At 58.1% G+C, this 25,954-nt stretch overlaps 3 protein-coding genes and 1 long non-coding RNA gene across 11 annotated transcripts in view; 1 reads left to right on the top strand and 3 right to left on the bottom strand.

Annotated features, from left to right (window-relative positions):
* Window positions 1-5,557: 5,557 nt before the first annotated feature.
* Window positions 5,558-12,114, bottom strand: RBPMS (RNA binding protein, mRNA processing factor). Of its 5 annotated transcripts, none has more exons than XR_013950534.1 (9): window positions 11,944-12,102; window positions 9,355-9,432; window positions 9,216-9,254; window positions 9,036-9,098; window positions 8,390-8,540; window positions 8,144-8,274; window positions 7,660-7,729; window positions 7,376-7,479; window positions 5,558-7,040 (listed from the first exon to the last, which is right to left on the bottom strand). XR_013950534.1 is itself a non-coding variant. In XM_080590447.1 (8 exons), the coding sequence occupies exons 1-7, from the start codon at window positions 12,004-12,006 to the stop codon at window positions 7,667-7,669; spliced, it is 588 nt and encodes a 195-aa protein (XP_080446573.1). In that variant the 5' UTR covers window positions 12,007-12,103; the 3' UTR covers window positions 7,374-7,479; window positions 7,660-7,666. The 5 variants fall into 5 exon arrangements, 2 of the variants coding, with proteins under 2 accessions (XP_080446573.1, XP_080446574.1); XR_013950535.1 differs by lacking the exon at window positions 11,944-12,102 and adding an exon at window positions 10,987-11,841; XR_013950533.1 differs by lacking the exon at window positions 8,144-8,274 and having other exon boundaries at window positions 11,944-12,113.
* Window positions 12,115-12,765: 651 nt separating this feature from the next.
* Window positions 12,766-15,386, bottom strand: DCTN6 (dynactin subunit 6). 2 transcript variants are annotated; one of them, XM_080590450.1, is made up of 8 exons: window positions 15,297-15,386; window positions 14,609-14,673; window positions 14,426-14,531; window positions 14,037-14,125; window positions 13,823-13,870; window positions 13,225-13,367; window positions 13,007-13,117; window positions 12,766-12,868 (listed from the first exon to the last, which is right to left on the bottom strand). In XM_080590450.1, the coding sequence occupies exons 1-7, from the start codon at window positions 15,317-15,319 to the stop codon at window positions 13,019-13,021; spliced, it is 573 nt and encodes a 190-aa protein (XP_080446576.1). In that variant the 5' UTR covers window positions 15,320-15,386; the 3' UTR covers window positions 12,766-12,868; window positions 13,007-13,018. The 2 variants fall into 2 exon arrangements, with proteins under 2 accessions (XP_080446576.1, XP_080446575.1); XM_080590449.1 differs by having other exon boundaries at window positions 12,766-13,117.
* On the top strand, window positions 15,355-25,794 carry LOC308194466. Of its 3 annotated transcripts, XR_013950542.1 has the most exons (4): window positions 15,424-15,468; window positions 15,727-16,233; window positions 16,561-18,748; window positions 23,862-25,794. It is a non-coding gene; the product is annotated as an uncharacterized lncRNA (long non-coding RNA). The 3 variants fall into 3 exon arrangements; XR_013950541.1 differs by lacking the exon at window positions 15,727-16,233 and having other exon boundaries at window positions 15,355-15,468; XR_013950543.1 differs by lacking the exon at window positions 15,424-15,468 and having other exon boundaries at window positions 15,475-16,233.
* Window positions 21,920-25,954, bottom strand: part of FRAS1 (Fraser extracellular matrix complex subunit 1) — a 161,509-nt gene continuing 157,474 nt past the window's right edge. Inside the window, exons 72-73 of the mRNA XM_080590382.1 lie at window positions 25,356-25,502; window positions 21,920-24,368 (exon numbers count right to left, since the gene is read on the bottom strand). Coding sequence (XP_080446508.1) covers window positions 23,784-24,368; window positions 25,356-25,502 — 732 coding nt within the window. The 3' untranslated portion in view covers window positions 21,920-23,783. The remainder of the gene's footprint in view (window positions 24,369-25,355; window positions 25,503-25,954) is intronic.

Raw genomic sequence — 25,954 nt, 5'->3', positions numbered from 1 at the left:
GAACGAGAGAACTTTCCTCTTTCACTCCAGTTGTGTTTTCCTTTTCAAGGAGGTAAAGGACTCTTTGCTGTGTTTTAATCTTCTCAATGACTTATTGTTCTGGGCTAACACTGTCATCTTTTATCATTCTTGTTTGGGGGAGGGGGAAAACCACCTTAAATGAAAGCTCCCTGTGGCTGCCTGATGTTCGTTGCCATACAGACTGCCTAACGTGGAATGTGGCCAAATTACGTCCTCTTGATAACTTATTTTGATGTACTGAGCCGGAGTCAGTCAATGCTGATATTGTTTGCGCGGCACCGCAGCAGAGGGGCTGTTCCTCGGCCCTTCTGGGGTTAGGATCAAAGATAAACTAGGTGAGCCTGAGAGCCTGCCAGCAGCAGATTGCTGCTGCGCGCACATGAGCTCTTCTCTTGCTCGACCTATCAGGGATTGAAGCAGAGGCCGCCCGATCTGGACACAGGAGCAGGTGAAGAATAAGGCTTTGTTGCCGGAGCACCAAACAAGTGACGTCTGCTTGGGAAAGTGCAGGAGGAGAAATAAACTTCTGTAAGTGTAGCATCGATCCTTCTGTATAATACAGCTGGTTTTAAAGAGGGCTCTTTTGAGAAACAGACAGTGCTTCGAGCATTACACGTGTCAGTCCCGTGTAAAGAGCTGCTGAACACCAGTAGGAGGTTTCTCTTCTATTTTTATGTATATAAATACATACATAAAAGCGTCACGCTGGCTTTGAAACTGTTTTTCTTTCCTGTATCTTCCAGGTCGGCACAAGCGATTCCTCTTGGAGCTTTTTACTTTTCTGTTACAGCTCTGCTATAAAGCACCCGTGGCACACTTGCAAAACTGTTCTCTTCTGTCATTTCACTCAAAGACAAAGGTTCCCTTCCGTCTGCTGCACTTTGAGCAGTCACTTTTCTGGTGGTGGTGCTTAGACAAAAGCAGAGCTCAGAGCTCTGCATCGCCTGTCATACCTTTTGGGGTTTTAATGGGGTACCTTCCCATCATCTCACATACCATGAACCCCTGAAGCTTGCAAGGCAGACTGTAGGGCAGGCTATCTGCTTAGTTTCTCTGCTGAAGCGATTAAGGTAGTAAGGAGACTAAAGAATATGTCTGGCTACTTTCAAAGATGAAAATTACATTAGGTCAAAAAATAAGAGAGCAGCAAAGGAAGATTAACTACCAGCTCTGTGCGCTGTGGTGGTGTTGTCAGGCTCCAGTGTTCAGAGGAACAAAATGGTCCAGCTGATGTCTGGTTGGAAGGACTGGGCTGGAAAGCTTTGTCTTACTGGTGGAAGTCATCTCCTCTGCACTAGCAGAGAGGGAAAAACAAAACAGATTTTGTAGCTCATTAGGGTACAGTCACAGAGCTTGAAAGTAGCTGAAGGGGTGCCCACATTGGCCCCTTTGAGGCAACACAGTCGTGAAGAAAACAAGCCCAGAAGATAAGAGTGAGCTCCTCTCTTCTGCGTGGGTTTGAGGAGCCGGGTTTTGTTTCTCTGTCTGCTCCCAGTGGTCCTTATGGTTGTTCTTTTTCTTTTTTTTTTTTTTCCCCAAGACCTCTTGAAAATCAAACAACTTAAAAACATCTCAGATGGTATCAACGGGAGCCTGCTGAAAGCTTTTAGTAGCACTCCAGCCTGCTTCAGTCTCTTCATTGCACAATGTCCAAATTTTTTTTTATTTTGCTGAAGTTTAATGTAAGAGTTCACAGCTGCTAAAACCTTAAACTTCCTTTATCTTCCTCCAGGGTGTTCTCAGCTATCCTGTGCCTGGCGAGATGGTTCTCACGGTGGCCAAAACCATCATGCCCTCAGCTTGCTTGCTTTGGCAAAATCTTTACTCCCTCAGTCTGGCAGCACGAAGGGCTGCTGAGAGGCGTCATGCTCTCTCTCGAAGACCATGGGCCTCTTCCTCCGTTTTTCTTTGCCTTCCCTGGCCGCGTGTGCTGCTGCCCAGCGAGGTGAGGGGACCTGGGCTGCCCTCGGCAGCTGGGAGGGGCTCCGTTACCTCATGCATTGCAGGAAGGCTCCTTGGCAAGTCATTGAGATGAGTTTTTGCACAGTCTCTGCCTGTCCCTGCCGGGTGAGGACTTCCCTCTGCCGCTCTCCCGAGGCTCCTCGGGTGATGTCCAGTGAGGACATCGTTCCCACAGCGCCTGGACTTGGTGTGTCGGTCCTGCCACACGCGCCTTTCTAACCCTCTGGAGAGACGGAGGCACTGATGAGCAGTTCTGGCACACAGCACCCTTCTTCCTCTTCCTCTGTCCCTCTTAAGGTTCATCTTAAATCCTGCCTAGCTTTAGCCCTAACGTGTGTCCGTGCTGCAGCTGAAGGACTTCTCCACGCAGGGTGCTGGCCGAGCTGCTGCCTAACCTTGTCCGGGTTGGCCAGGCGCAGAGAGGCGTTCAGCCTCCCCTCCGTGATGCTGATGGACATATGGACAGGGCCCCGGGGGAGGGAGAGCTGTCTCTCAGTGACAGGAGCTCTCTGAGGTATGTCGTTGCTGTCTGCCTTGTCCTTTTGCTCGCACCGTGGCATCCTGAGCCTGTGGCTGCAAGGGAGCCGAGGGGAAGGAGGTGTTTCACCCTCTGCGCAGACAGCTGAGAGCGGAAGTGGGTCAGAAGAGGCGTGAGCTGAACCCGTAGGTGCGCACGAGCGAGGCTTCAGGTTAGGTGCTTGCTGGATGCGTGCCTGCTCCTCGTCACCCCCAAAATAAAAGCACTATGGGTGTTTTTTTTTCAAGTTACAAGGTAGATAGCCCAGGGGTGTCACAGCCCTGAACATGGATGTGTACTGGCTTCTGTCCTAAAAGTTGCTCTAGCTGAGGAGCTGTTCCTCCTCCTCCTCCATCACGGTGATCGTTCTGGAAGGGGCTGGAAAACAGCAGGGCTTTGCATGGTCAAATGAGAAAACTGACATAAGGCAGTTTGTACCAGAACTAATCTATAATTCATCGTGATCATTCAAGGCTTTTAGAGAGTGGGGCAGAGGGAGGCAGGGGAGCCCTGAGGAGCGCCGTAAAGCCTCGGCACGCGGCCGTAGCCAGCGAGCGCTGTCACTTCGATGAGCACGGGCAGGCGGTGCCGGGCCACCGGGGAGAGCCGGGCTCCCGCTACCTGCTGATGAGGGGGGATGGCGAGCTGCAGATGGCTAGAAGCAGCCCCGGCAATGACATCTCATTATTTCCAGCTTTCTTGTTCGCTTTCCGGTCGCTGCTAATGCACCAGGCCCGAATTCCTGCATGCGTTGCTGCCTCAGGGACCCCTGGGGGCTGCTTTGTCTGGGAAAGCGTGCCCGGGGGCTGAGCGCTTACCCTCGACTGGTTTAGGTGGGCAAGGTGAGCGGCTGATAGCTGTCACTGAGCGAGGGGTCAGCCCCAAAACAGCCTTCCTGGCCGTGTCCCACCATGAGGGCAGCTTCCACCACGCGTAGCTGCACCTGCTCTTCCCCAGGGCCTCTCCTGGCTTCTCTCTGGCCCCAGCCCTGCCGCTGTGGCGTGCCAGCGTGTGCAGCGGGCCAGCATAAAACAGCCCTGACTGAAAACTGCGGTTGGGACCCACGTGTTGGGCCACGCCAGCCTCGTGGGTTGGCGTTGTGCAGAGCGGGGGAAAAGGCTGGTGAGGGCGGGAGGTTTTTCTTCCATTAAGTTAATTCTTTGACTCTACCTGCACTTCTGGGCTCACGTCCAAGGCCTGAAGTACTTGCGCGATTTCCTCCTGCCTCCATCGGTTACGTTGTCTTCTCTGTTCCCTCCCGAGCTAGTTATTAATTATGGAGACCGCGGAGATGAAGTCCAGGCTCTGCTAATGGTTGACTTACCCATGTTTCAGAGGCAGCATTTCAGGGCTCTGCTAATGGCATCTCTCAGCTTCGCTTTCTACCCTCCACCATCGCCTCGGTTCCTAACCCGTGCCTGGCAGCGAGGCAAACAAAGGCTTTGGGGTGGCACGGCGTGCCCCTGCCTGCATCCCTCCTGGGGGTGAGGCCTCTTCGTGGACGTCTGCCTGGCCAGACCCCGGTGCCATCTCATCTTTCCTCTCCCAGCCCTGTTTTTTTTCCTTCCCCCCCCCTCTCCCAACCAGCGCCGGCCCCGTCTGCCCTTTGCTCCCCATGCCCCTGCTGCTGGGTTGCGTCTCTTCGGTTCGGGATCCTCCTGGCCCCGTCCCCACCTCGGGAAGGAGCCGCTCCCATGCCCCCCGCCCTGGCTCAGCCTCGCCGTAGGGGCTGGGGAGGGGAGGACTTGGGAAAAGCGGAAACAACGAGAGCACCTCTGCTGCTTTTGGTGTTTCCAGCTCTGCCTGTTCGTGCCCCCAGGACTCGCCCTGGCACCGGGTGCCAGCGTTGGCCCGGGGCTCCCCGGCCCCGTTTTGCAACCGTCTGGTGTCAGCCAGCGGCGGGGCCTTCCCGACAGCCGCGGGAGAGGAATGTGTCCCCGGCCCGCGTGGGGAAAGGTCAGCGCGGGCAAAGGGGACGCTCGCCGCTCCCGCCCCGCGTTGGTGAGGGTGACGCCGGTCAGCACAGCACCCAACGCGTCTTGGCGTGGAGGAAACAAGTGGGCCGAGAGGTGACGTGCTTCCAGCTTCCTCTCGCAGGGCAGACATCGCCCGGTCCAGCAGGAGGCGAGTGCCGGCAGCGGGTTTTGTCACTTCCTTCGCTGGAGGATGCTCGGTGTTGAACCCGCTCCCGAAAGCGTCTGCGTTTCTGGCCAACGCGGTGCCGAGGACGGCGGTGTCAGCCAGTTACCGCGGCGCTGCATAGCGCTCTGGCTGAGCAGTGTGTTCGCGCCGCTCTCGCAGCCTGTCGCTGCCTTCCCCTCCTTCCCGGCCCTGCCAGCAAACCTCCGAAGGCGGCTGGGAAAGAAAGCTGTGACTCGCAGCGGCCGCGGGAGGATTAGCATCTGCCATTAGGGGCTTAACTCCTCCGCTCCGCCCTGCCAGCCGGGCGTTTCGAGTAACACCGTGCCTCTTCCTTCCTCCCACCCCGAGCAGTTTGCAGCGTGTGCTCGTGCCCTTTAACCGTGATTCTCATGCCTGGAGCGGCGTTGTAGGAGTGCGGCCTGCTGGCGGGGGCTCCTCGGGAAGCTGGTCGTGTTTATCGGGGCAGGGGCAGAGCAGAGGAAGGAGGAGGAATTTATAGGTTGGGCCAACGGGCTGGTTTTAGAAAACTCCCAGCATGTTAAAAAATAATAATCTGGCCCGTCGTCTCTAGGTTACATTTGCCTCTTCTGTGGCTGAGCTCATGGAAAATCGCAGCTTAGCTTCTGCGCTCGGTGCCAAGACGAGGAGGTTTAAAAACTAACCGATAACATCTTTGTAAACTTGGAGTCATTTCTTAAAGCCTGCTGCTCCTTCCAGCCGGGGGTTTGGAGCTTTCCTAGAGGTCGAAGCGAGCCAGGCGGCCGGCATCTGCCCTGCAGAATCGCTGCGGCGGTCGGGAGCGTCGCTGTAAGCACCCCGAGGACGCCCGCGGGCTGCCGGTGCCTCGTGCCGGCGTCTTGTTGGGGTCCTTGACCCCGTTCCCCGCCAGGTACACAGCACGCCACGCTCTGCGCGTAACTTATAATAATCACTGGCTTTATTTTTTAAAAAATTACAATAGAAAAGTACCTTTAAACATATTTCCAAAAGCGGAGTAGACAACGTTGGAAGCTCCTTTGCTCTCTTCTCCCCAGAACAAAGTACAGGAAACGGTTTGGTACAAGAGTTACCAGTCCCTCGCCCGGGACCGTGGGCACCGTTCCTCGTGGAGCCGCCTGGGTCTCGAGTCCCTGCTGTCAGCCCCAGCGCTCACAGGCAGCCCCAGCAGCACAGTTTCCCATTTCCCCCCCATCTCGCCCCCACCCCGGATGGCTCCAGCAGCCGAATTCCCAGCCGTGGTGTTGCAGCCCACCCACGAAACCAGAGGAAGGAGGATGAGAGGCTGGGAATCCCGCTCGGGGAGCAGGCGGTCGGAGGAGACGGGGTTTGTGCCTCCTTTTGCAAGAAACCGGAATCTGGTGGAGTTCTTGTTTTGTTTTGCTTTGCTCTTTCTTATCCAAATTCCTGCTGGAGCAAGGAGGAGGAGAGACTAGCACGCCAAGCAGTCTCTTTGCTGGCTGGCTCGCCGTCCCGCGCGCTGCCTCCCTTCTTCTCTCTGCTCCTGCACGGACACACGGATGCTGAAGGCCCGGGGCAGCCCGGCGCCGTGGCACAATGGCAGGCACATGCAGTCAGCTGGGGGAACGGAGAGTTTGGTGTCTCATACAGCAGTTTACGTTGTCTGTAACAACTTCAAGCAGCCGTGGCAGGAGGAGGAGGCAAATTCTCACCTTGCTACACGTGTGGGCTCTCTCTGCCCGTCCCTGATGCGAGCATTGTACCGTGCCGGAGCTTTGCACAGCGAGCTAGTAACATAGCCCTCAGGTTAAAAAAAAAAAAAAAACGCCGTAAGGAAGTTCCTGATTGTCCTGCCTGGTGGTGTTTGGTGCGACTGGGAAGAAAACCCTAATACTGTCAGTGCACACGGAGGCCGTGCCGACACAGCCGGAGCACACCGATCCCCGGCGGGCCGTGCCAGGGCAGCACGCGCTCCACCGCCTCGAGCCACGCGCCTCGGCGTCTGCACGGACCACAACGTCACGCCTTCGCCGTGCAGCTGGCGGCGGGGGGGCACACTCCTAAGGACGGCGAGTCGGAAGTCGAGCACAAAAGTCGGAAGTCGAGCACAAAAGACGTGGTCCAACCCAGTGTAAGATTGTCCTGTTCAGAAGGTTTGGTACAAAAATACTTGCGCTCTCGCTTTCCTTTTTTTTTGTAGTCTGCTTTCCTATGGTTGTTTGAAAATACTTTTCAAACGCTACAGCACTGCCTGTCAAACCATGCTTTCAGAAATAACACACTCCTTCTTACAAATAAACAGTGTAAAAGAGGGAAATATTATTACTAGGTATGCTTTTCGCTTTCTTCTAGGAGAGCAGATGTGTGATAGAGGCTGTGGGAAAGTCTTGGAGGAATCCAAACTTGTGCAAGGATTGTTTTGTTTTTTCTTTTTTCAAGCCTGCAACAACAGAGAGGCAGAGAAGTTACAAAAGCAGCCGGGCTCGGGAGGCGAAGCTGCGAAGAGGCAGCAGCGACTCTCCCCCGGGCCGTGGGTGCTATCTAGGGGGCGCGAGGCGGCTGCTGGGGAGGGCAGAGTTAAGTCGAGTTTTTGCGCTTAGGAGGAATTCAGCCGGTGTTGATCCAAGGCAGGAAGCCGCAATGGCAGCGAGGGGAGGTTACGGGGGTGATTTAAAGCCGAGGCATTCCTGGGCTGTCCAAACTCCTACCCCGGATGAAGACGATAAGCGCGGGAAGGGCCCCCCCCCCCCCCAAGCTGAGCGCCGTGTCCCTTACCAGCACACTGCGGTTTTGTGGAGAGCGCGCGCCCAGCAGCCGCGGCGGCAGGCTCCGTTCATACCCACAAGACTGACTGTCGGCCGCCATCACACACCTGAGACCTGCGGGAGGGCACGGCGGGGCTCAGCGGTGCCGCGGGGAGGGTTCCCAGGCACGTGCACGTTTGCACACCTTTTCGGGCGAGCCGAGTGGATTTGGCTCCCTGGGTCTTGCCGGCGCGGGTTGGGGATGCCCCGAGAGGAGCGAGGTGGCACCGGGGGGCGCGGGGCGGTGGCACTCACATGGCATTCAGCAGAACTGACGGGACTTCCAGCCCTGAGAACCAGCCTCGGAGGGAGGGAGCCAGCGCATCTGCAAGGCACGTGGGGCGAGGGGTGAGTGGGTGGCGTGGCGCCGCGCTCCTGGGAGCGTCCCCGCACCCCCCCGAGCCCGCGTGGGGAGGAAACACCGCGCCTAACGGGAGCGTGGCCGTGCCCGGGGGGCGGCCGGGAGCGACACCGCGGCCGCTGGCTCCTCGCGAGGAGCGCAGGTGCTGCCTGTCAGCGCTGCCTTGACAAGGGAAGTATGTAGCTGCAATAATATTTACCGCCGCTCTTCCTCCCGGCAGCTGGCGCTTGGTCCCAGCCGCTCGGAGCCCCCAGCGCTGCTCCCCCGCGCCCTCCCGTGGGGCCCTGCCCGTGCCGAGGAGCTGCGGGGCGGCGGTGGGCGGGTTTGGGGTGCCGCCAGCCGGGCAGCGTGAGCGGTGCCGGGGTCACGCCGCGTTACCTGGGCGTGCAGCGAAGCGGGGTAGGTGAAAGCAGGAGGAGGTAGAGCGGGCGCTAACTCCGCCGGGTACAGGGGGTATGGCCCCCACACTTCAGGGCTACTGGGGTAAAGTGCAGGCACTGTGAGCTCGTCTGCAAGAGAAGAAGAAGGAGAGTTAATCCCTCGTTCTCCCCCAAAAGCAACAGGGAGGCGGGGAGCGGGCGCAAGCGGTGGGGCCGGCGCTGCCCCGAGCCGTCGCGCGCTTACAGGGCTCTCTGGCGATGAACTGAGGTACGGCGTTGGGGAGGGGTGTGCTGGGGTTGGGGGTGCCCACCAGCTTGCTCTTGGCCATCTTGGTGTTGGCCTTGGCGAACTCCAGCCGCAGCGTCTGGGGGATCTCGGGGTCAAATCGGATGCCCTGCGGGAGGGGAGAAGGCAGCAGGGGTCGGCGGGCACCGGGCGAGCGCCGTGGGACCCCAAACCCTAGTAGTGCCGCGTGGGGATGGGTGCCGGTGGCACCGGGACTAACTGCTCACTGCGGGGCCAGGCGTCCCACGCTCCCCCCTCTCCCCCTCGTCCCCACGGAAAGAGCCCTTTGGGGAAAAAAAAAAAAAAAAACCATTCCCAGCATCCCCGCAGGCCGCCGGGGCTGCCGTGACCTCATCCGCTTGGCAGCGAGCGCCGCGCGGCCCCGCGGCTCGCATTCCTGCGGCGTCCTCGGGATCAGCACCATATTAGGCAGTCGGCGTCCCGCTCGGCCACGCTCCGCTCCGGGGGGACCCGCGCGGCCGGCGACGTGCCGCGTCCAGCGCGAGGACGGGGAGCAGCCGGCCTTACCCCGCCGCTCCGCCCCAGTGCCCGGAGCCCCCCAGCCTCACAGACGGCCCCCCGGGACGCGTCCCCCGGCACTCACGTTCAGCGCGTTCTTGGCAGCCTCGGCCTCCGAGCGGCTGTCGAAGCTGACGAACCCCACGGGCTGCGGGGGGGAGAGGAGGCGAGGGGGTGAGGGGTGCCCCAAAGCCCTCCTATTTTTTCACGGGGATCCTCCCCCACCCCACCCCGAGCTGTGGGGGCGCGCTCCGCAGCCTCCTACCTGCTTCGAGGTGAGCTTTATGAGCGAGCCCTCGTAGCCCTGCGAGAGAAGAGAAAAGCGCCCGTCGCACCGGCCTCGCACCGGCCTCCCGTGCCCACCGGGCCGCGGCCGCCCCTCGCCGCCCTGTGTCCCGCGGTACCTTGAAGGGCCTGAAGAGCAGGTAGAGCTCCCGGGGCTTGATGTCCAGGGGCAGGCCGCTGACGAAGAGGGTCCTCACCTGCAAGAGCGGAGCCTCAGCCAACCTGGAGGCTGCGGAGGCTGCCCGAGAGGAGACCTCCGGAGGCCTCCAGCCCACGCTGAGCCCCAGGTGACCAGAGCTGTGTTTGCGGGGAAGGGGAAAAATCCTCGCCACAAGGGTCAAAGGCTTTAATCAAGTGTGACGTCCCCTTGTTCCAGGACATGCAGTGAGGGAGGGGTGTCCGTCTGTCCGTCCGTCTCCTCCCGGCAGAGCAGTCCCGAGGCCTCGCCTGTATTTTGTGCGCGCGTGAAGTGCACGGCCTCGAGAGAAAGCACTTGCCGCCAATTCGCTGCCTTCCTGAAATCCAAACCCGCCCGAGCCTGACTTTCCGGATAATTTAGCCCCAAGACTGCACAGCAGATAGGAGAGATAAAGGCCCCGGAAAAAAAAAAAAAAAAAAAACCTCCGAAATTAGGCCTCACAAAGACGCGGCTTCTCCGCGGTAATGACTTGTTTTCTTTGAAAGTTCAAACGCGGGTCGGCCAAGTCTCGAGCCACGGAATTGCAGCGCGGCGCTCGCCGAGGACGGAGAAAAGCACGGATTATGGGGAGGAAAAAAAAATACACCAACGAAAAAAAAAAAAACATGCCTTTTCGGCTTTCCAGCCCTGAAAGGAGGGCACGGTCGGAGGCCTGTGGGGGAGGCCAGGCTGGGAGGGAGGACGCGGCGTCCCCAGTGCCGTGGGGCAGAACGAGAGGCTGCGTGGGGAGCTGCTTCCCTGCCCTCACAGGGAGCCGGAGCTGCTCCTGCAGGAGGCTGCTGCAGGGCCTCGGGGCGGAGGCAGCCCGGAGGCCTTGGCCTCCATCCTCCGCTGGTGGCGCTCCCGGGGCCACACGGGTGCCTCGAGAGCAGCCGGGCCAGGAGGTGGCAAAATCCCTTCCCAAGGGGTCCGGGGCGACTCACGCAGGAAACCCATCGGTGGCCACGGGGACTTGGAGTCCCTGTTGAGCCTGTGGGGAGGCTCTTGCAGCCCAAGCACCTCCAGCGCAGGACAGACGAGGCATTTTTGCCCCGATCCCACTGCACCAACATCTTTTCAGCATCTCCGTGGTGCAGCGTTTCTGCATCTCCACCAGCTGTAATACGGGTCGGGAACAGCGACGCCGGCACCCCACTGCGCGGGCACGTGGTGGCAGATGTCCCCCACCTCTCCCCACAGGGACAGGGGCTGCGGGACCACCTGAAGCCCCTTCTGCTCCTCCTGCTGCACCCCACGGCCCCTGGACGGACCGGGGCCACCACCATGCTCCCGCTTCGTCCCCTCTGGGCCGTTGGTGTCCCACAGAAGGTTTTCTCCTGGTCGCTGCTCCTTGCCCTGGGAAGTCATCTCCAACCCCAGCTCCCGCACATCTCTCCCCGCCTCTGTGTCCCACCGTCACCCCCTGCTTCTCCCAACACCCCGGCCAAGCCTTTGAGGGGCACCAGGGGGGACCTGATGGGCACCGCGTGCACGCCTGGGGTGCCTGGGGTGGATTTCGTCAAGCAAGCAGCTACCTGGAGGCGGACGGGCAACGTGCACAGCCAGCGCTCACCTCCCAAAGGACGGCAACAGCGAGAGCAGCACTCGCCATCCTCGTCCGCCCCCGAGGGCACCGGGTGCCCTGCGCGATGTCCGGAGCGGTCACGGTCCCCTGCCCCTGCGCAAACCTCCTCCGGTAAACTTTAACAGGAAGGGGAACGGCGGGGAGAGGCAGGAGGAGCCGGGTGACTCATTCACCAGGCATTTAATCACCTACTTCAACCCCGGCCGCCTCGCAGCCCGGCTCACTTTAATTTTCTACCAGCGGATTAGCTGCTTGGCTGCCCGCCGCCGCGGGGGGACCTCCGCCACGCCAGACCCTCGCCCGTGGGGCTGACCCACGGCTCGCCCACGTGCCCGGCTGCTGTCCCCACACTGGTTCGGTGCCCCGCGAGTGCCGGCGGTGGGGCAGCGATGGGCGAGGAGTTGGCGCTGGGAAGGGTCCCACCGTGGCCGCCCTCCGTGTCCCCACTTCCCACCCTGGCTGTCCCCAGCCGGGGTCGAGCTGGCGAGGGCCGGGGACGAGGGCCGCGAGCGGGGTGCGCGGAGGCGCCGTGCTACCAAATAAGGCCTCCGTCCGTGCCCGCGCGTGCCGCTCTGCCCCGAGGATGCTCGGGGCACCCCGTGGGGTGCTGCGTCCCAGCACCCCGGTGTCCCGATGTCCAAGCGTCCCAGCGTCCCGGTGTCCCAGCATCCCACGTCACCCCTGCTCGTGGCTCGCCGGGCTGTGGGGTGCCCGCGCCCTGACCCGACACCCCGCAGCGGGTGACGGCTGGGATGTGCCGCCCGCTCCTTTTCCTTCTGCCCCCCTCTCCCCGCTCAAGGTCACGGCCCACACGGGACCCCCCACGGGACCCCCCCGCGGGACCCCCAGGGGACCCCCAGCGCCCTCCCCTCCCCTCCCAGCCCCCGACCCCCCCTTGGGGCGCGGCCCCGGGCTGCCGGCCCCCAGCCCCCCCGGTGCCGCTACCTCCTCCTCGGGCAGGCCGGGCTCGCCGGGGCCGCCCTCCCGCTCGCCGGGGCCGCCGCTCATGGTGCTGCCGCCGCCGCTCCGGCACCCGCCCGCGGCACCTCCGCGCTGCGAGCGGCCGGCGGGCAGCGGGCGGCGGGGAGGGACCGGGGAGGGACCGGGGAGGGACCGGGGAGGGGACGGGGAGGGAGCGGGGCGGGAGGACGGGCGGCTGGGGATCGCGCGGAGGGGGTGGGGCACCAGGCTGGGGGAGCGGGGCTGGGGAGGTGGGGTTGGGAATGTGGGATGCGGAGCTGGGGACTCGGGACACAAGGCTGGGGACACGGGGCTGGGGACACGGGGCTGGGGGTGTAGGGCGTGAGTCTGGGGACATGGGCTGTGGGACACGGGGGCGGGGATGTGGGACACAAGGTTGGGGATCTCCGGTGTTGGAGACGTAGGACACAGGGCGGAGAAGGTGGGATGAGGGAAGGGTGTCGCAGGGACACACGTGTGGGGATGTGGCACTGCCAGGGCTGCCCACGGCAGGCAGAAGGTGACATCCCCATGGGGACCCACCGCCAGGTTCTGTGGTCACCAGGCCCGGTCCCACCGGCAGCAGGGCCCCACGACGCTGATGGCCCCGTTCCTGTCCCCCCGCCCTGCCTGCAGCCCCCCCGTTGGATCCCGCTCACGGCACGGTGAGGCCCAGCCTCCCTCTGCCGGCTGCCTCAGTCCTCACCCAGCTGCGGGGCTCGGTTGTCTTCCTGGCATCTTTGACACAACCCCGCAGGACTTTTATTAGCAGCCCCCCGGCCAGGAAGGATCACAAACCACCCTGCAAGGTGAGCCGGTTCTAGTTTATTCCCCAAACAGCACGTGTGATACTCGAGTTAGCGCGCGGGACAGACAACAGATCCAGAGCGGGGCTGAGATGCTTAGCAGGCTATAAATAAAGGACACAAATAATTGACAAAAAACATTTCTGTTTTCCAGAAGGGAATAAAGGACGCAGAGACCAGCGGCTTCCTGCGGCTGCACAGTGCTCAAAAGGACAGGACGAAATCCCCGGTTAGCGACATACCACGGGAGGCTCTCAGCTCTTGACAGGCGTGGACGCAGTCTTCACGGTCTTCTTCAGATGATGGTAATTGGGCAAGATCTTCATCAGGAAATCCAGCTGCAGCGTTTGGGGCTGGAAAGAAGTGGGCTGCGAATTAAGGCTCAGCCTCGCTGCTGCCACGAGGGGAGCTGCGGGGGACGGGAGGTGGCACTTGGCCTGGCTCCCCACGCGGCACCCACCTGCGGCCGCTCGGTCTGCACGCGGCGAAGGCAGTCGGCCCCGTAGATGACGGTGTTCTCGGGGATCACCTCGTAGGTGTTGACGTTGCAGCAGGCCCCGATGATGCAGCCGCTCGTCAGAATCACGTTCCTGCCGACAAATGCTGCGAGAGAGAGAGAGAGAGAGAGAGAGAGAGAGAGAGGAGTCTCTGCAAGGGCCGAGCATGGGCAGCCCCACTCGGAGCCACACGGCACTTCTCAACCCCATGTCTCTGCCCTGCTTCCATCAGCCTTTCTAACTCTGACTTGGGCTTCTGGGTGCAGAGCGCAGCTGAGGTGGCTCTGGAGCATGTCCTCAAGCAGCAGCGCCACCGTGCCCACACACAAACCGCCCAGCGCCGCAAGCCAGACCCAGCTCCAGCCCAGGTGGCTTCTGCAGGCGCTCACCAGTGCGAAAATAACTTATGCAATGCAATCAGCTGCAGCTTGGGCACATCTACTGCCAGGTGATTGATCCCCTCCTGCTCCCAGCACCGACAGGAGCAAAAATCTGAGCAGGGCGAGGACGGTGAGCCTAAACTCACCTTGGCTGGGGCGAGGACAGTGAGCCTAAACTCACCTTTTGACTCGATGACATTGTTATCTCCCACTTTCATTGCCTGCGAATCTACGGGTTAGCGTTAAAGGAAAATGTAAAACATTTTGCTTTGATTTCACTAGGCAAGCCTCAACACCACTTTCAGAGCACGTCCCTGCCCCTCGCACAGCGCTGGGCTGTTGAACCCTTGGGAGCATGGTGCGTCACAGGCCGCTCTGCTGTGGAGCAAGGATACAGCACCCGACTTCGAAAACGTTGTTGGTGCCGATGACCATGGGCTTGGGCTCCATCTGTTCGGTTTCTGGTGTAATATTTTCTGGGTACCTGCAAGGTAACGTGAACAGATTTTAACTATTAGGCAGCTCAGTTTAGCCAGAGGCTGAAGTCGGGCCTGTCCCACCCAACCCCAGATGGACTGGCGGGGCTCTCAGACACCGTGCTCTTGCCAAGGGCCTCGTTTTCCCACCGGGCTCAGAAGGACCTGGCACCAGGAGGTGACAAACGCCCTCCTCCTCTGGCCCGGTTCTGAAGCTCACAGCAAAGGCCAATGGCATTGGCTCCCCTGGACCAGACCAGGAGCGACCCACGGGGAGCCCCGCGCACGCTGGCCGGCTTGTCACTGACCCATTGATGATGAGCGCCTGCTCCTCTATCAGGTTGCCTTCCCCGATCACAATCGGTCCCGCTTCCGCGATGATCCTGGCCTTGGGGTGGATCACCGTCCTGGGCCCTGCAGGAACCACCCCGTGTCACCGGCGCCCTGCGGCGGGGAGGTGCTGGGGGCTGCCGGCCACGTCCTGTCCTTACCGATGGTGACGTCCCCGCGGATCTCGCTCTCCACGCACACCACGGCCCCCGGCGCGATCTTCACGCTGTGAGGGGGACGTGGGGCTCAGGGGGTGCCTGCGGCACGCGGGGGTGGCACCGTCGGGGACAGTGTGGGGTGGTGGCGGTGAGGGGAGCCCATGGGGCGCGGGGGGGGGAATGGGGCATGCAGGGGAGACTGTTGGGGGACATGGGGAGACCATTGGGAGATGGGGGGACCGCTGGGGGTCATGGGGGAACTGTTGGGGGACATGGGGAGACCATTGGGAGATGGGGGGGTTCAGTGGGACATGGGGGGGCCGTTGGGAGATGGGGGGATCATCAGGAAATGTGGCGGGCCACTGGGGGACATGGGGGGACCGTTGAGAGACATGGGGGGGCCGTTGGGAGTTGGGGGGGGCTTTGGGACGCACGGGGGGGGCATTGGGGGACATGTGGTGATTGTTGGGAGATGGGGGGCTGCTGGGGGACATGCGGTGACCGCTGGGAGCCGTGGGGGGGCCGCCGGGACACGCGGGGGCACCGAGGCGCGGGGGTGACGGCTGAGGCGCGCGGGGCGGGGCGGGGCCGTTGGGGCGCGCGGGCTCTCGCCCTGAGGGGAGGCGAGGGGACGCGCGGCGGCCCCGTCCCGTGCCGGGGCAGCCGCCGGCGGGCAGCGGGCGGCCCTCACCTCTTCTGCGCCTTCTCCGCCATGTCGGCACCGCCTGCGCAGGCGCTGGGCGGGGGCCGGGCTGGGGCTGGGGCTGGGGCTGGGGCTGGGCGGGCCCCGCTCGGCTCCTCCCGGCGGCCGGGGCCGGGGCCGTGGCGGGCGGCGGCAGGCGGCCCCTGGGGCCGTGCAGCAGGTGAGGGGCTCGCCTCATGGCGCCGCGTGGGGGCCGAGCCCTCACGCGGGGCAAGGTGTGCCTGCCGCCTCCAGCCGGGATGGGAGCCGCGGGGCTGTTACCGGGGGGCGGCCCTGCCCCGCCACGGCCCCTCCTCGAGGGGAAAGGGGAGAAAATGCGATGGGAAGGGCTCGGGGGCTGGGGTGCGGGCAGGGAGATCGCCCAGCAGCTATTGTCACGGACTCAGCACAGAGATTAACGCAATTTATTGCCCGCTAGGAACAAGCCAGGGCAGCACGAAGCAAGGAGAACAAACCCAACCTCCGCACGGAGGCACGCGGGAGCCTCGGCGCCTTCTGTCCGCTCGCGGCCGCCGTCGCCGCCTCGCTGCCGCTTCCGGCCCCAAGCGGTGGCGGCCGCGGGGAGCGGCGGCCCCGGGCTCCTTCGGCCGGGTTTGGGCCCGGGCCCTGGGCTGGGCGATCCCGAGCCTCGGGCACGGAGCCGGAGCCCCGCGTGTGGGGCTGGGACGGGGCCCATTGGGCTGGTCGGGGGCTCGGCAGCGCGGCGCTGGGTGTCTGTGCCAGCCGTTGTCACAGGCCCGCCGGGCTCCTCCGTGCTCCCCAACGCACCGACCCAGCGCCACGACTGGGGGGCTCAGAACGGCCTCTGTGGGCCGGTTTTGGGGCTCAGAGTCAGAGAGCGGGTCACTCGGTTTGGGGTGTGCAGCACGGACCAGTTTCTGTGTGGTTGGGCTCAGGAACGGAGACCGTGTCAGCTGTTTGTGGGGTAAACCTTGCACCCCAGGGGCTGGGGGGGCTGTGAGGGGGGGTTGGAGGGGCGGTGGGAGCGGGGTCGGCTGGGTGTCTGGTCGTGGCGGTCCCCGAAGTCTGGGACGCCGGCATGCACCAGGCCGAACAAAGTGTTCGAGATCGTCCCTGGGCGAAATGGTGCTTTTCCCCTTCCACTGCTCATTCATTGTACCCAGTGCAGAATGATTACCCCCTTACTTGTGCAATATTTGGACAATTGCGACAGTTCATATTAGTATTCAAATTATGACAGTGATTGATTTATAGCCTTGTCAAAAGAGCACTTTATTTTTTTTTATACAAGCACAAGATCTAAAGAGCTTGAGCCAGAAACAAGCTGGAGATAGCCAGGAGACTTGAAGGGCTGGAAAGATCCAGGAGACATCAAGGGTTGGAAACTGGAACAAGCTGGAGACAGCCAGGAGACATCGAGCTGGAAACTGGAATAAGCTGGAAACATCCAGGAGACAACCAGGGCTGGAGCCATCCATGAACTGTAGACACAAAGAGCTCATTAACGAAAAATTACAAACCAACCAGCCTATACTTTACACCATGTAAACACAACATGTGCAGTGTTAAAGCTGTGACAGCAATTGATTTACGACCTTGTCTAAAGCCCACATTGTAGCAACAAGCACAAGCTGAACACGTCAAGGGCTGGACATGTCCACCAACTATAGCCGTGTCCAGGACTAACAGATCAATACAAACTAGGTTGATCCATGTCTGCACAACGCACAACTGCGCCATTCAATATTAATATTCAAGTTACAAAAGTGATTGATATATGACCTCGTCTAAAGCCCAGATTGGGTTAACAAGCACAAGCTGTGTTTATTTACCTGGAGCAGAAATCCAGCTGGAGCCATCCACAAGGGGGAGACACAGGGAGACACAGATGTCCAGGGATAATTAACCAATAAATACAATGCAAACCAATTAGTCAATACCTAGGCAATGTACCCCCGTGACATTACATTCTCATATTCACATTACTGATTGATTAACAAACTGGCCTAAATCCCAGGCTGTTGTAACAAGCACCAGCTGTAATTACCTGGAGGCATCCAGGAGACTCCTGGGGTTGGAGACGTCCAGGGCTGGAGTTGTCCAGGAACCAGAGGCACAGCGAGCTGCAGCTGCACAGGGTGAGCTGATCGATAAACACAAACTTATTTGTCAGTATCCGTACGGTGCACAACTAAGACATTCAATATTAATACCCGGGTTATGACAGCAATAAATCACAGACATAAATGACAGACATAAATCAGGTCGCACATTAACTGCCACCACCTGAGGCTGCTAGGCAGTGATTGCTGAGCACTCACTGACAGAGCACAGGTGGAACCCACGGGGGTGTCCCCACCCCTCGGAGGGTGTCCAGGTGCTGCCCATTTCTGGCCTGGAACTTCTTTTGTCAAGTTTTGTACTGACTAAGGGAGAACAAGACACAGCCCTCAGTGAAGGATGTGTCCATTCTGCAAACAAGACAAAGGTGGTACAACCTTCAGACTAGTGTTGGGCTGCCTGAAGTGGGGTTAAGTGTAGAAACTCAATGTGGTCGTTCCCCTCTAAGCCTTGGTGAGCAAACAAAGCATCTTTCGTTGCAAGACACGAAGGCGGGAACGAATGAACACCTAAGAGCCGCTCCAGCTGCACTTCCAGCAGCAGCAGTCCTTCGTTGTCTGTGCGGACCTGACAGCCTGACAGCCTGGCTGCTTTTTTCATATGCTCCATTTTGACACATGCTTAGAAGCATCCAGGACTTCCACGCCTCTGAGACAGTCTCCCTGTAGCTGAAATCCCTTTTTCAAGGCTGTCCAGCGTAATGTCACAACAGGGTAATGAAGTAAAAGGCTGAAGGTCTAAAGGCTCTCAGATCAAACTCAGCTGTTCTGAAATAGCCCCACATCTGGCATCCTAAACACATGTACACGCACTCCTGAGCCTGCCTGAACTTCTGGACTCACTTTTCTACATGTAACACATTCCCCCCCCTTATAGTTTCCTTGCAAAGTCTCATCCAATAAAAGCTGGAGAGAAAGGGCAGTGAGGCCATACAGAGTTTGAGAGCTGGTCATTCCAGGTTTTGAAATGTCACTCACGCAAACCTTTCCACTATGCACTCTTTTCTCACCTGCACGGGTCAGAGTCTGTTTGCTGACACCCACCGAATATCCCCGTGCCATGATGTCTTCCCAAGAGTCTCACTTTGGGACACTTTTGGCTTCTGTTGTTCCCATGGAAAAGACTTCTAACTTCCTACTAAATTTGCCCATCACCAGCTTATACCCAACATGTACTTTTTCAATATTGTCTTGTAGGTAAATAGCTTCACTGTGTTTCCCACTATTTCCTTCTGAGACTGAAGAACACAGAAAACTGGGATTGTGCCTTGGCACGTGCCGTACAGTCTGCACAACAGGGAGCTCTTTGCAGTTTCTCTCCTACAGAGTGTCCTCATTCAGTCCTTCAGCAGTACCTCTGTGAGTTTGTTTGATTTTAAATTCACCTTTCCTGGATGTGTGGGTTTTGAGTAATACACACTATCCCACCTCGAGTCTTTCTAATATCCTAGGGAACTCTCAAAGCCACAACCTCCATCAGAAATACTTCCTGTCGTGCTGGCCTAAGATCCTGCTGAGTTAATAATCACTCCTGCTTTCAGTGGGTTCGTAATCCCTGAGCTTCCTTACTCCCTGACATTTCTTCCTGATGCGCTCCCAGACTGAGCAGTCACAAATCGCTGCTACAACTTAAATCGTGGCCTCACGCTCAGTATCAAGTTGGAAACCATTTTTATGATTTCATCTGCCAGTGACATCCCGTCCTCTCAGCCATCCCTCACACAACACGCACTGATTGCACATGTGCCTGGGACACTGTGCTGGAGGGGACACGCAACCCCCTCTAATGGGTCTGGTGGCAGACAGAAAGCACTCCAGCTGAAGTGTGTGTGCACACACTGATATTGGGAAAAAAAAAATAGTCTGAGCTGGATATATTTTGAGGGATGCTTCTATGTCTTCCGGGTGTAACCGTGGTGGAACAGGCTTCTTTTGAAAGAGGTCTTTCAAATTTCAGGGGAATTATTTTCTTCCTCAGGGCAGATGGGACTCCTCAACAGTCACAAACCTCACAATGTATCTATCCTGAGGCATATAATAAAACATAAACGCCTGAGTGTGAGACCGATGCTCCCATAGCCAGGCAAACTTCTTGGAGACCGCCTCACTTCTGCTGCAGCCAACTATGTCGCTGGCTGCAAATCGTGTCAGCCTGGAGCTTGGGGTGGGCCTGGGATCTGGAAAAGCTGAAAAGGGGTCTTCCTTGACCGGCTGTCCCCACTCTTACTGCTTGAAATGGTCCCTTCTCATTTCAATTCCTAGAGGGAATGCAGACAAGTTAGGTGGCGAACATTCGGTCCGTAGTCTGTGCCCAACAATTGCTTTCCTACCGCCAGGAAAGAAAAGAGGCCTGACCTCACCACAGAGATCTTACGGCATGTATCACAAAGACCACCGTGTGAAGGGTGTCAGCAGCACATTTACCACACGCGTTTCTCGCTGCTCGCCCTCACTGTGCCTCGCTGCACAGAGGATGCTTTGACCCACCCTAAACGGGGATGATGTTGCCGCCTCATCCTTCGGTCCCAAGCATGCTGCCAGCTCGTGTCACCTGTGCTCTGCCAGGAAGCCACCAGGGAGATGTCAGAGCTGCTGGGTTGTGGCTGCTGGTCCAGGCTTCGCCCTGACGGCCTCACCTGGGGCCCCCGCTGCCCACACACCTCCCCATTGGTCCCGGCGCTGTATTTAAGCCCTGGTTGGGGGGTCTGGCTTCTCACTGCGGTAGGGAGTGTGCTGTGAGTGCTCTTCTGCATTGTCAGCAGGGATGTTGTGGTGCTGCTCTTCTTTTCTGCCTTGGTTTGAGCAATGTTGTTGGGCTGACTTGAGTCCTTGCGTGGGTGCTCTGGGGCTACCCCTGGTGGTGGAAGCACTGCTTTTCTTTTGTCTTTAGATCTAACCTTGCTTTATTTTTGTCTTTTCGCAAACCAGTTTTGGTTGGTTCTGTCTGCATTAGCTAAGTTTGTATTAGTATGTCACTGAATACTCATTTCCTTTCTCTCTACTTACTTATCTCTTGGGGGGGTTGATCTAGATGCTGGAGCTCAGCACGTAGAACAGGGGCCTGTGTGGTGCTGTGCTGAGGAGTGCTCAGTGCATTGGGGATGGCTCTGGATTGCTGCTGCCCCCTCAGGTGTGATGGCTGGGGTGGTAGAGTTAGGTCTGGCACCTGGGGAGACAATTGTTAGCCCCAGCTCTGCTAAAGAGCTTTCCAAGGGGAAATGATGCCTAAAAAGAACAGGAGGAGGAGGCTCTGTAAAGAAGCACGTGCCAAGCAGGCACCCCCTCTGCCCCAGGGTAGCGATGGCTGCAGATGACAGCCCCCTGGCCCCAGGGCTCAGCAGCCTGGCTTTGGGCTGTTCTCTCCAGTCCCTCCTTCTCTCCCTGCCTCCTCCCTGCATCTGCCAGGCACTGCCGGGTCTGTTCCCTCTCTGCCGCGCTGAGGCTGCAGCCGTTCTCCTCGCAGCGCTGCACTGGTGGCTGCTGCGGAGCTTTCCCTGCTGTAAGTGGGGGATCCTGGGTGAGGAGGGCGGGGGGCTGGCTGTGACCCAGGCTGGGCTGTTCCCCCCTGCTCAGCTGGGAGCTGAGGTGGAGCTGCCAGCGCTGTTAGCAACAGGTCTTGTGTGTGTGTGTGTGTGTGTGTGTGTGCAGGGGAACGCTGATCCCGCTGCCTGAGGTGGGGACAGGGCACGGGCTGCGTGGGGCTGCTGGTGGTGCCTGCCCCAGTTGGTCCCAGGGAGGGCGATGCAGCCATCCTGACCAGTTTGTACTGGTCAGCACTGGGACGCTGGGGTACAGAGCCTGACAGTGGATGTCTGACACCAACAGCTCTGTGGTTCAAAAGGGGGGTGGGGGACGCCCACACCACCCCCAGCAGGGATGGCTGGGCAGGGGGAGCGTCTGTGTAGCTGCTGGTAGAGGTGTATGTCTACGTGTGGCAGCCACTTAACCCTTGTGCAGGGGTCTGGGGCTTTATGGAGAAAAGCCTGCTCCCAGTAAGAGCACCCCTGGGGAAGAAGGTCAGCAGCTAGAGCCATTTGTCTCACTGGACCCGTTATTTTCCCTGACTATGTATGACTGTCAGTTTTAAAGGGCTGAAAATATTTCACAGGGTACTTGTCAGTGCTGCTAGCTAACAATTGCTGTGCCGAGTCTAGTCACTCTCGATGCCAGGAATCGGGTACACTTACTTTGCTGCAAACGAAGTTGCTGCATGCCTGCTATAGTATTTTGGAGCAAGTTTTCTGGTTGTTCTACCCACACTAGTCCATGTGGCACTGCTGTTAGTGCTGCCAGTGTAACTGCATTCAGAGTGAACATCAAGTGTGCACAACAATATGGAAAACCCAATCTTTAGGGGGGGAAAAAATCATTCTTTAACTCTGTCTTTTTACAGGTATAGTTACTTTACTGTTTGGTAAAGCAGGAGCAGTTATCCTTCAGTTTCAGCTATCACTTCTTGAACAGAATTGTTTTAGGAGGTAGAGAGGACTCTTCCAGTATGGGAACCCCAGGTAATTCTGATGGGGCCCTCAGAGTACAGCTGCAAAATACAACCAACAATTTTAGAGCTTGAAAGGAGAACTCCAATCACCTGCATGATTAACTTGGGTTAGGTGTAAGTGGTGGTTTCCAGTATGGATTTTCACTGAGGTCTGTGATTTGTGGTAACGTTCCAAAACAATACTACACACCGATCAGAGACAAGAGAGCACTAGGAAAGCAGGACACCTTACCTTGCCACTGAAACTGCTGGGTGCATTCATGTCACTGGTGCTGCATGCCATTCTCCTCCAAGGTTGCAGCATAAGCAGCACAGGAAAAGAGGCATGGAGAAGTACGTGGGGAACAGTTTGTTAGGACAGAAAACCAACTCAAAATCCAGGGTTTGAACCCCACAGATTACTGGGGGGGGAAGTTAGAGTGTGAATGCGCAACCGCTCCCAGGACTGGAATGAATCGATGGTGTAAACAAGTCTCGCTTCAGAGACGATGCGCACCACTGAGCCAGCCAGGTGTCCCTGCCAGGGTCTGGTTGGTCTGGGAGAGCTCACGCCAAGTTTTTGCAGGGAAGCTTTTGCAGAGAAACTCTTGCAGAGATGCTCCCTTCACGTCGATCGTGTTACTTAGTTGTACCTCTTTGGTGTAGCTAAGTAACCGGGTGCACAGCAGCAGTTCCTGGCTCTGTTCATCATCAGGGCTCCTGCTGAGCTCTTCTGGCACATCTTGGATGTCCACAGAGCTTGGAGGCGCCTGGCCAAGGAGACGGCTGCCTTTGCCAGGTTGTTTGCCTGAAGTCACCTTCACGGCTGCTCCCTGGGCAGGGACATGTGGTGGCCTTGTCACTGGAGCCCGGCGTGTCCCAGCTCTGGGCCACGGCCGCAGGATGGGATGGGGGCACCTGCACGGCTGGGGAGCAGCAGCAGGGCTTGGGGCAGGAAAGGGGCCAAGGACACCCCCAGGTACCGCTCGCAGCCCCACCACCCCCTGAGGAGCTCCCCACTGACCACTCTGCTGCCACGGCCCCGTTGGATGCTGTGGGCAGGGGGCCAGGGGCCTCCCCCGTGTGCTGCAGCAGGGAGAAGTGGAGGCTGAAGGCAGGGAGGCGCAGGGAAAGGACACCCCCATCACGCTCTGATAGGTTCATACTCAAACTTTACTCTGCAGTGCGGTGAGATGTGACAATTAGCGCCCCATGTGACAATTCATGTCCCTGCCACCCCCCACACCCCCCCGCCACGAGCACCACTGCAGCAAAACCCCCACAGGGCTGCAGCCGAGCTGCCAGTGCCTGAGGCTCAGGCAAAATGAAACCCAAAATCCCAAAATACTGAGCACCATGTTTGCAAGTGGGTTTTCTGTCTAGTTTTGCCTCATTTTAAGAAGCAAAGCGAGTCACCCTGCCTCTGCTATTACACAAGGATAAGTTGCTTTTCTTGTTTTTGCCCCGAGGAAGGTGGGAACTGCTCCCACGTGCTGCAGGCACACAATGGGGTGCTCAAGGCTCAGCAATACAGTGCCACAAATGCATCAAGTTTCCCAGTGATAGCTGAAAGCGCCGCCAGGTCCCGCGTGGAACCACGGTCTCTTCCTCGTGAGGGCTGAACGAGGCCCCGCTGCAGATACGGGCCTCCTTCCCTGGGGGATTTCTGCCCCGGCAGCATTTCCCCCTGCTCAGATATCAGCACAAACGAGCTGTGTGCGATGAGGGAGCTCGGTCGCAGGCAGAGGAGGGGGAGCCTGGACTGCTGCTCATCACACAAAGCCAGAGCCACTCCTTTTCTCACGAGAGTATAAAAATATCAGCATAGTTTTACTTACCTTTTGTTTTTCATTTTTGTGTTTTTCTTTTTTACAAGTTATAAAAAGCTTTTAGAAAACAAAAGTATGTGCTCCATTAAACTTCTGTTCCGTCGTGCAAGTTGTTGTGGACTTTGACTTCTAAGTTCACCTGCTTCACCTTCCTACCTTTCAGGCTGGAGACGCCCCCCGTTTCCCTCAATATGTTGATGTTCCTCACGGTGCAGTACTGGCTGTTCACTGCCTTCTCCGTGCCCTTGGGCAGCTCCACCTTGGTGTTCAGGGGATGCTCCTCCGGGGCAGCTCGGGCAGCCTCCCGCTTCCTCTGCAGCTTCCGACACCTCCTGGTGACGAGGCAGACTCCCAGAAGCACCAGCACCAGCAGCATGACGGCAGCGAACGCGCTCCCAAGGGACGCGCCCGTCTGCGATAAGGAGGCTGCGACCACGGCCTCCTCCATCTCCAGGATCAGTGACTTCATGTTGGTGCCGTTCTTCACCTGGTCGCCCTCGTTGTCGTAGATCAAGGAGTCGTCCAGCACCAGCCTCCCATCGCCGTCCACCACGTCCCTGCGGCTGCGTTTCACGCGGTGAGCCAGGGAGCGCTGAACGCGAGGCCCTGCGATGCTCTCCGGGCCGATGATGTAGATGACCTGAAGGTACCACTGATGCCCAGCTTCCACCTGTGAGAAAGGGGAGACGCACACAGGAAGCCTTCACTACAGGCTTTAGATGAAGCAATCTTGTTTGGTAAACACAGAACTTGATGCATTTTTTCCCCATTTTTTTGATTCATGCAAATACCAGCAAAAAAGCTCAGTGTGCTTTTATAAGCACCAGCAATGATATTTATCGCCAGGTGAGGCGTTCAGTCTTCTTGCCTGCTTTTGGCAACTACAACAATTAATTCAGGAACATTTCTAACCTGCCTTTTATGAGCTTTTTTCCTGAGTCCTTTGAAAAAAGCCCTAACCACCAGAACAAACTCCTCGTCTCCATTTTCTGTGTGGGAGTTTGCTTCTGAACTGGCTTCACTGTTAACTTATGGTGTGATCCTAGGAATGCCACAAAGTCACTTAAGCCAACAGCGGTCACCAGGTTAAAAAGAGGGCCTCTCTGGGGAGGGACCAAAAAGCCTCAGAATCTAGAATTCTGCTCTCTGTGGAGAGCTTCCTTTGTGTCCCATAGGTTTCTGCCCTGATCAGCCTGGCTCCTCCGAGGCTCGTGCTAGAGCCAGCCTCCGCGCACAGACCGGAACCGCGCCAGAGGTCACCTGCCCTTGCGAGTGGGAAGGGGAACTGCAAGCTCTGAGCTCTGCTTATCCCCAGAGCCACAGACAGCACAGCTTATGTGCCTCGCAGCTGGAAGGAACTCTGCTTTCTCACCTCACATTTTGACTGAGGCAAATCAAGGAAAGGCCTATTACAACATGATCTGCAAATGCAGATCACAGCAAGTACGTGAGTCTGCCTCGCTTCAGGGAGACCTTGTTGCGGGTGAGTGTGAGAGGAGAGCCAGTGCACTGTGTTGCAGAAGGCTGCCAGACTCACCCTAGCATGAATTTGGTTCTTCTAGGCAGTGTCAGGCCCTGGGCTTGTAATTCCCAAAGCATTTGGAAAGTCCTGGAGAGAGAAGTTAATTTTGGTGTACCACCACCACTCGGTACATACCTTGTAGAGAGCATCCACTTTCAGAGTAAATCCGTCGACTCCGGGCATGCTGCTCACTGACTGAAACTCGGGCAGCTCAGAAGCGAAGTGCGCGTCAAAAGGCACATCGTGGAAATACTTATCTGTCACTTCGGGCTGGTTTCGGTCCTGGGAATCAGAGCGGGAGCGCGTGCTGTCAGCATCACGCCCTGAACAGACAGCCTTCAAGGGCTGCTTCAGTGGCATTGTGAAGAAAAGCAATGCTAATTTGCAAATGTTAATTTGAAAACATGCAATTAGAGCTGGATGCAGGCTGGGAGGTAGTCGTAGCTTTATACAGCGAAGGAGAATTTCTGTGTAGCTGGTAAATAGATCCTCCTTTATAAGCTGCCAGTCCTGTCAATTCCAAGCCATGGTATAAACAGAGATCACGAGAATTCTTAAAAGCTTGGTACACCCATTTTTTTCTACCTCATTTGTTTTTTCTTTAGACTAAAAAATACTCAGGGATAAAGACTGAGGAGAAATTGGCCTTATCTTTACAGACTGGATATGTCTGCCCAGTGCTACAAAAAAGCCACTGCGTTTCACTTCTCATCCCTTTGTAGTCTGAATTTGTT

This window comes from Anser brachyrhynchus, assembly GCF_964034855.1.
Source record: "Anser brachyrhynchus genome assembly, chromosome: 4".
In the NCBI taxonomy this organism is placed as follows: domain Eukaryota; kingdom Metazoa; phylum Chordata; class Aves; order Anseriformes; family Anatidae; genus Anser; species Anser brachyrhynchus.
Note: the sequence above shows the minus strand (reverse complement) of the source record. Positions and strands in the feature narration are given on the sequence as shown.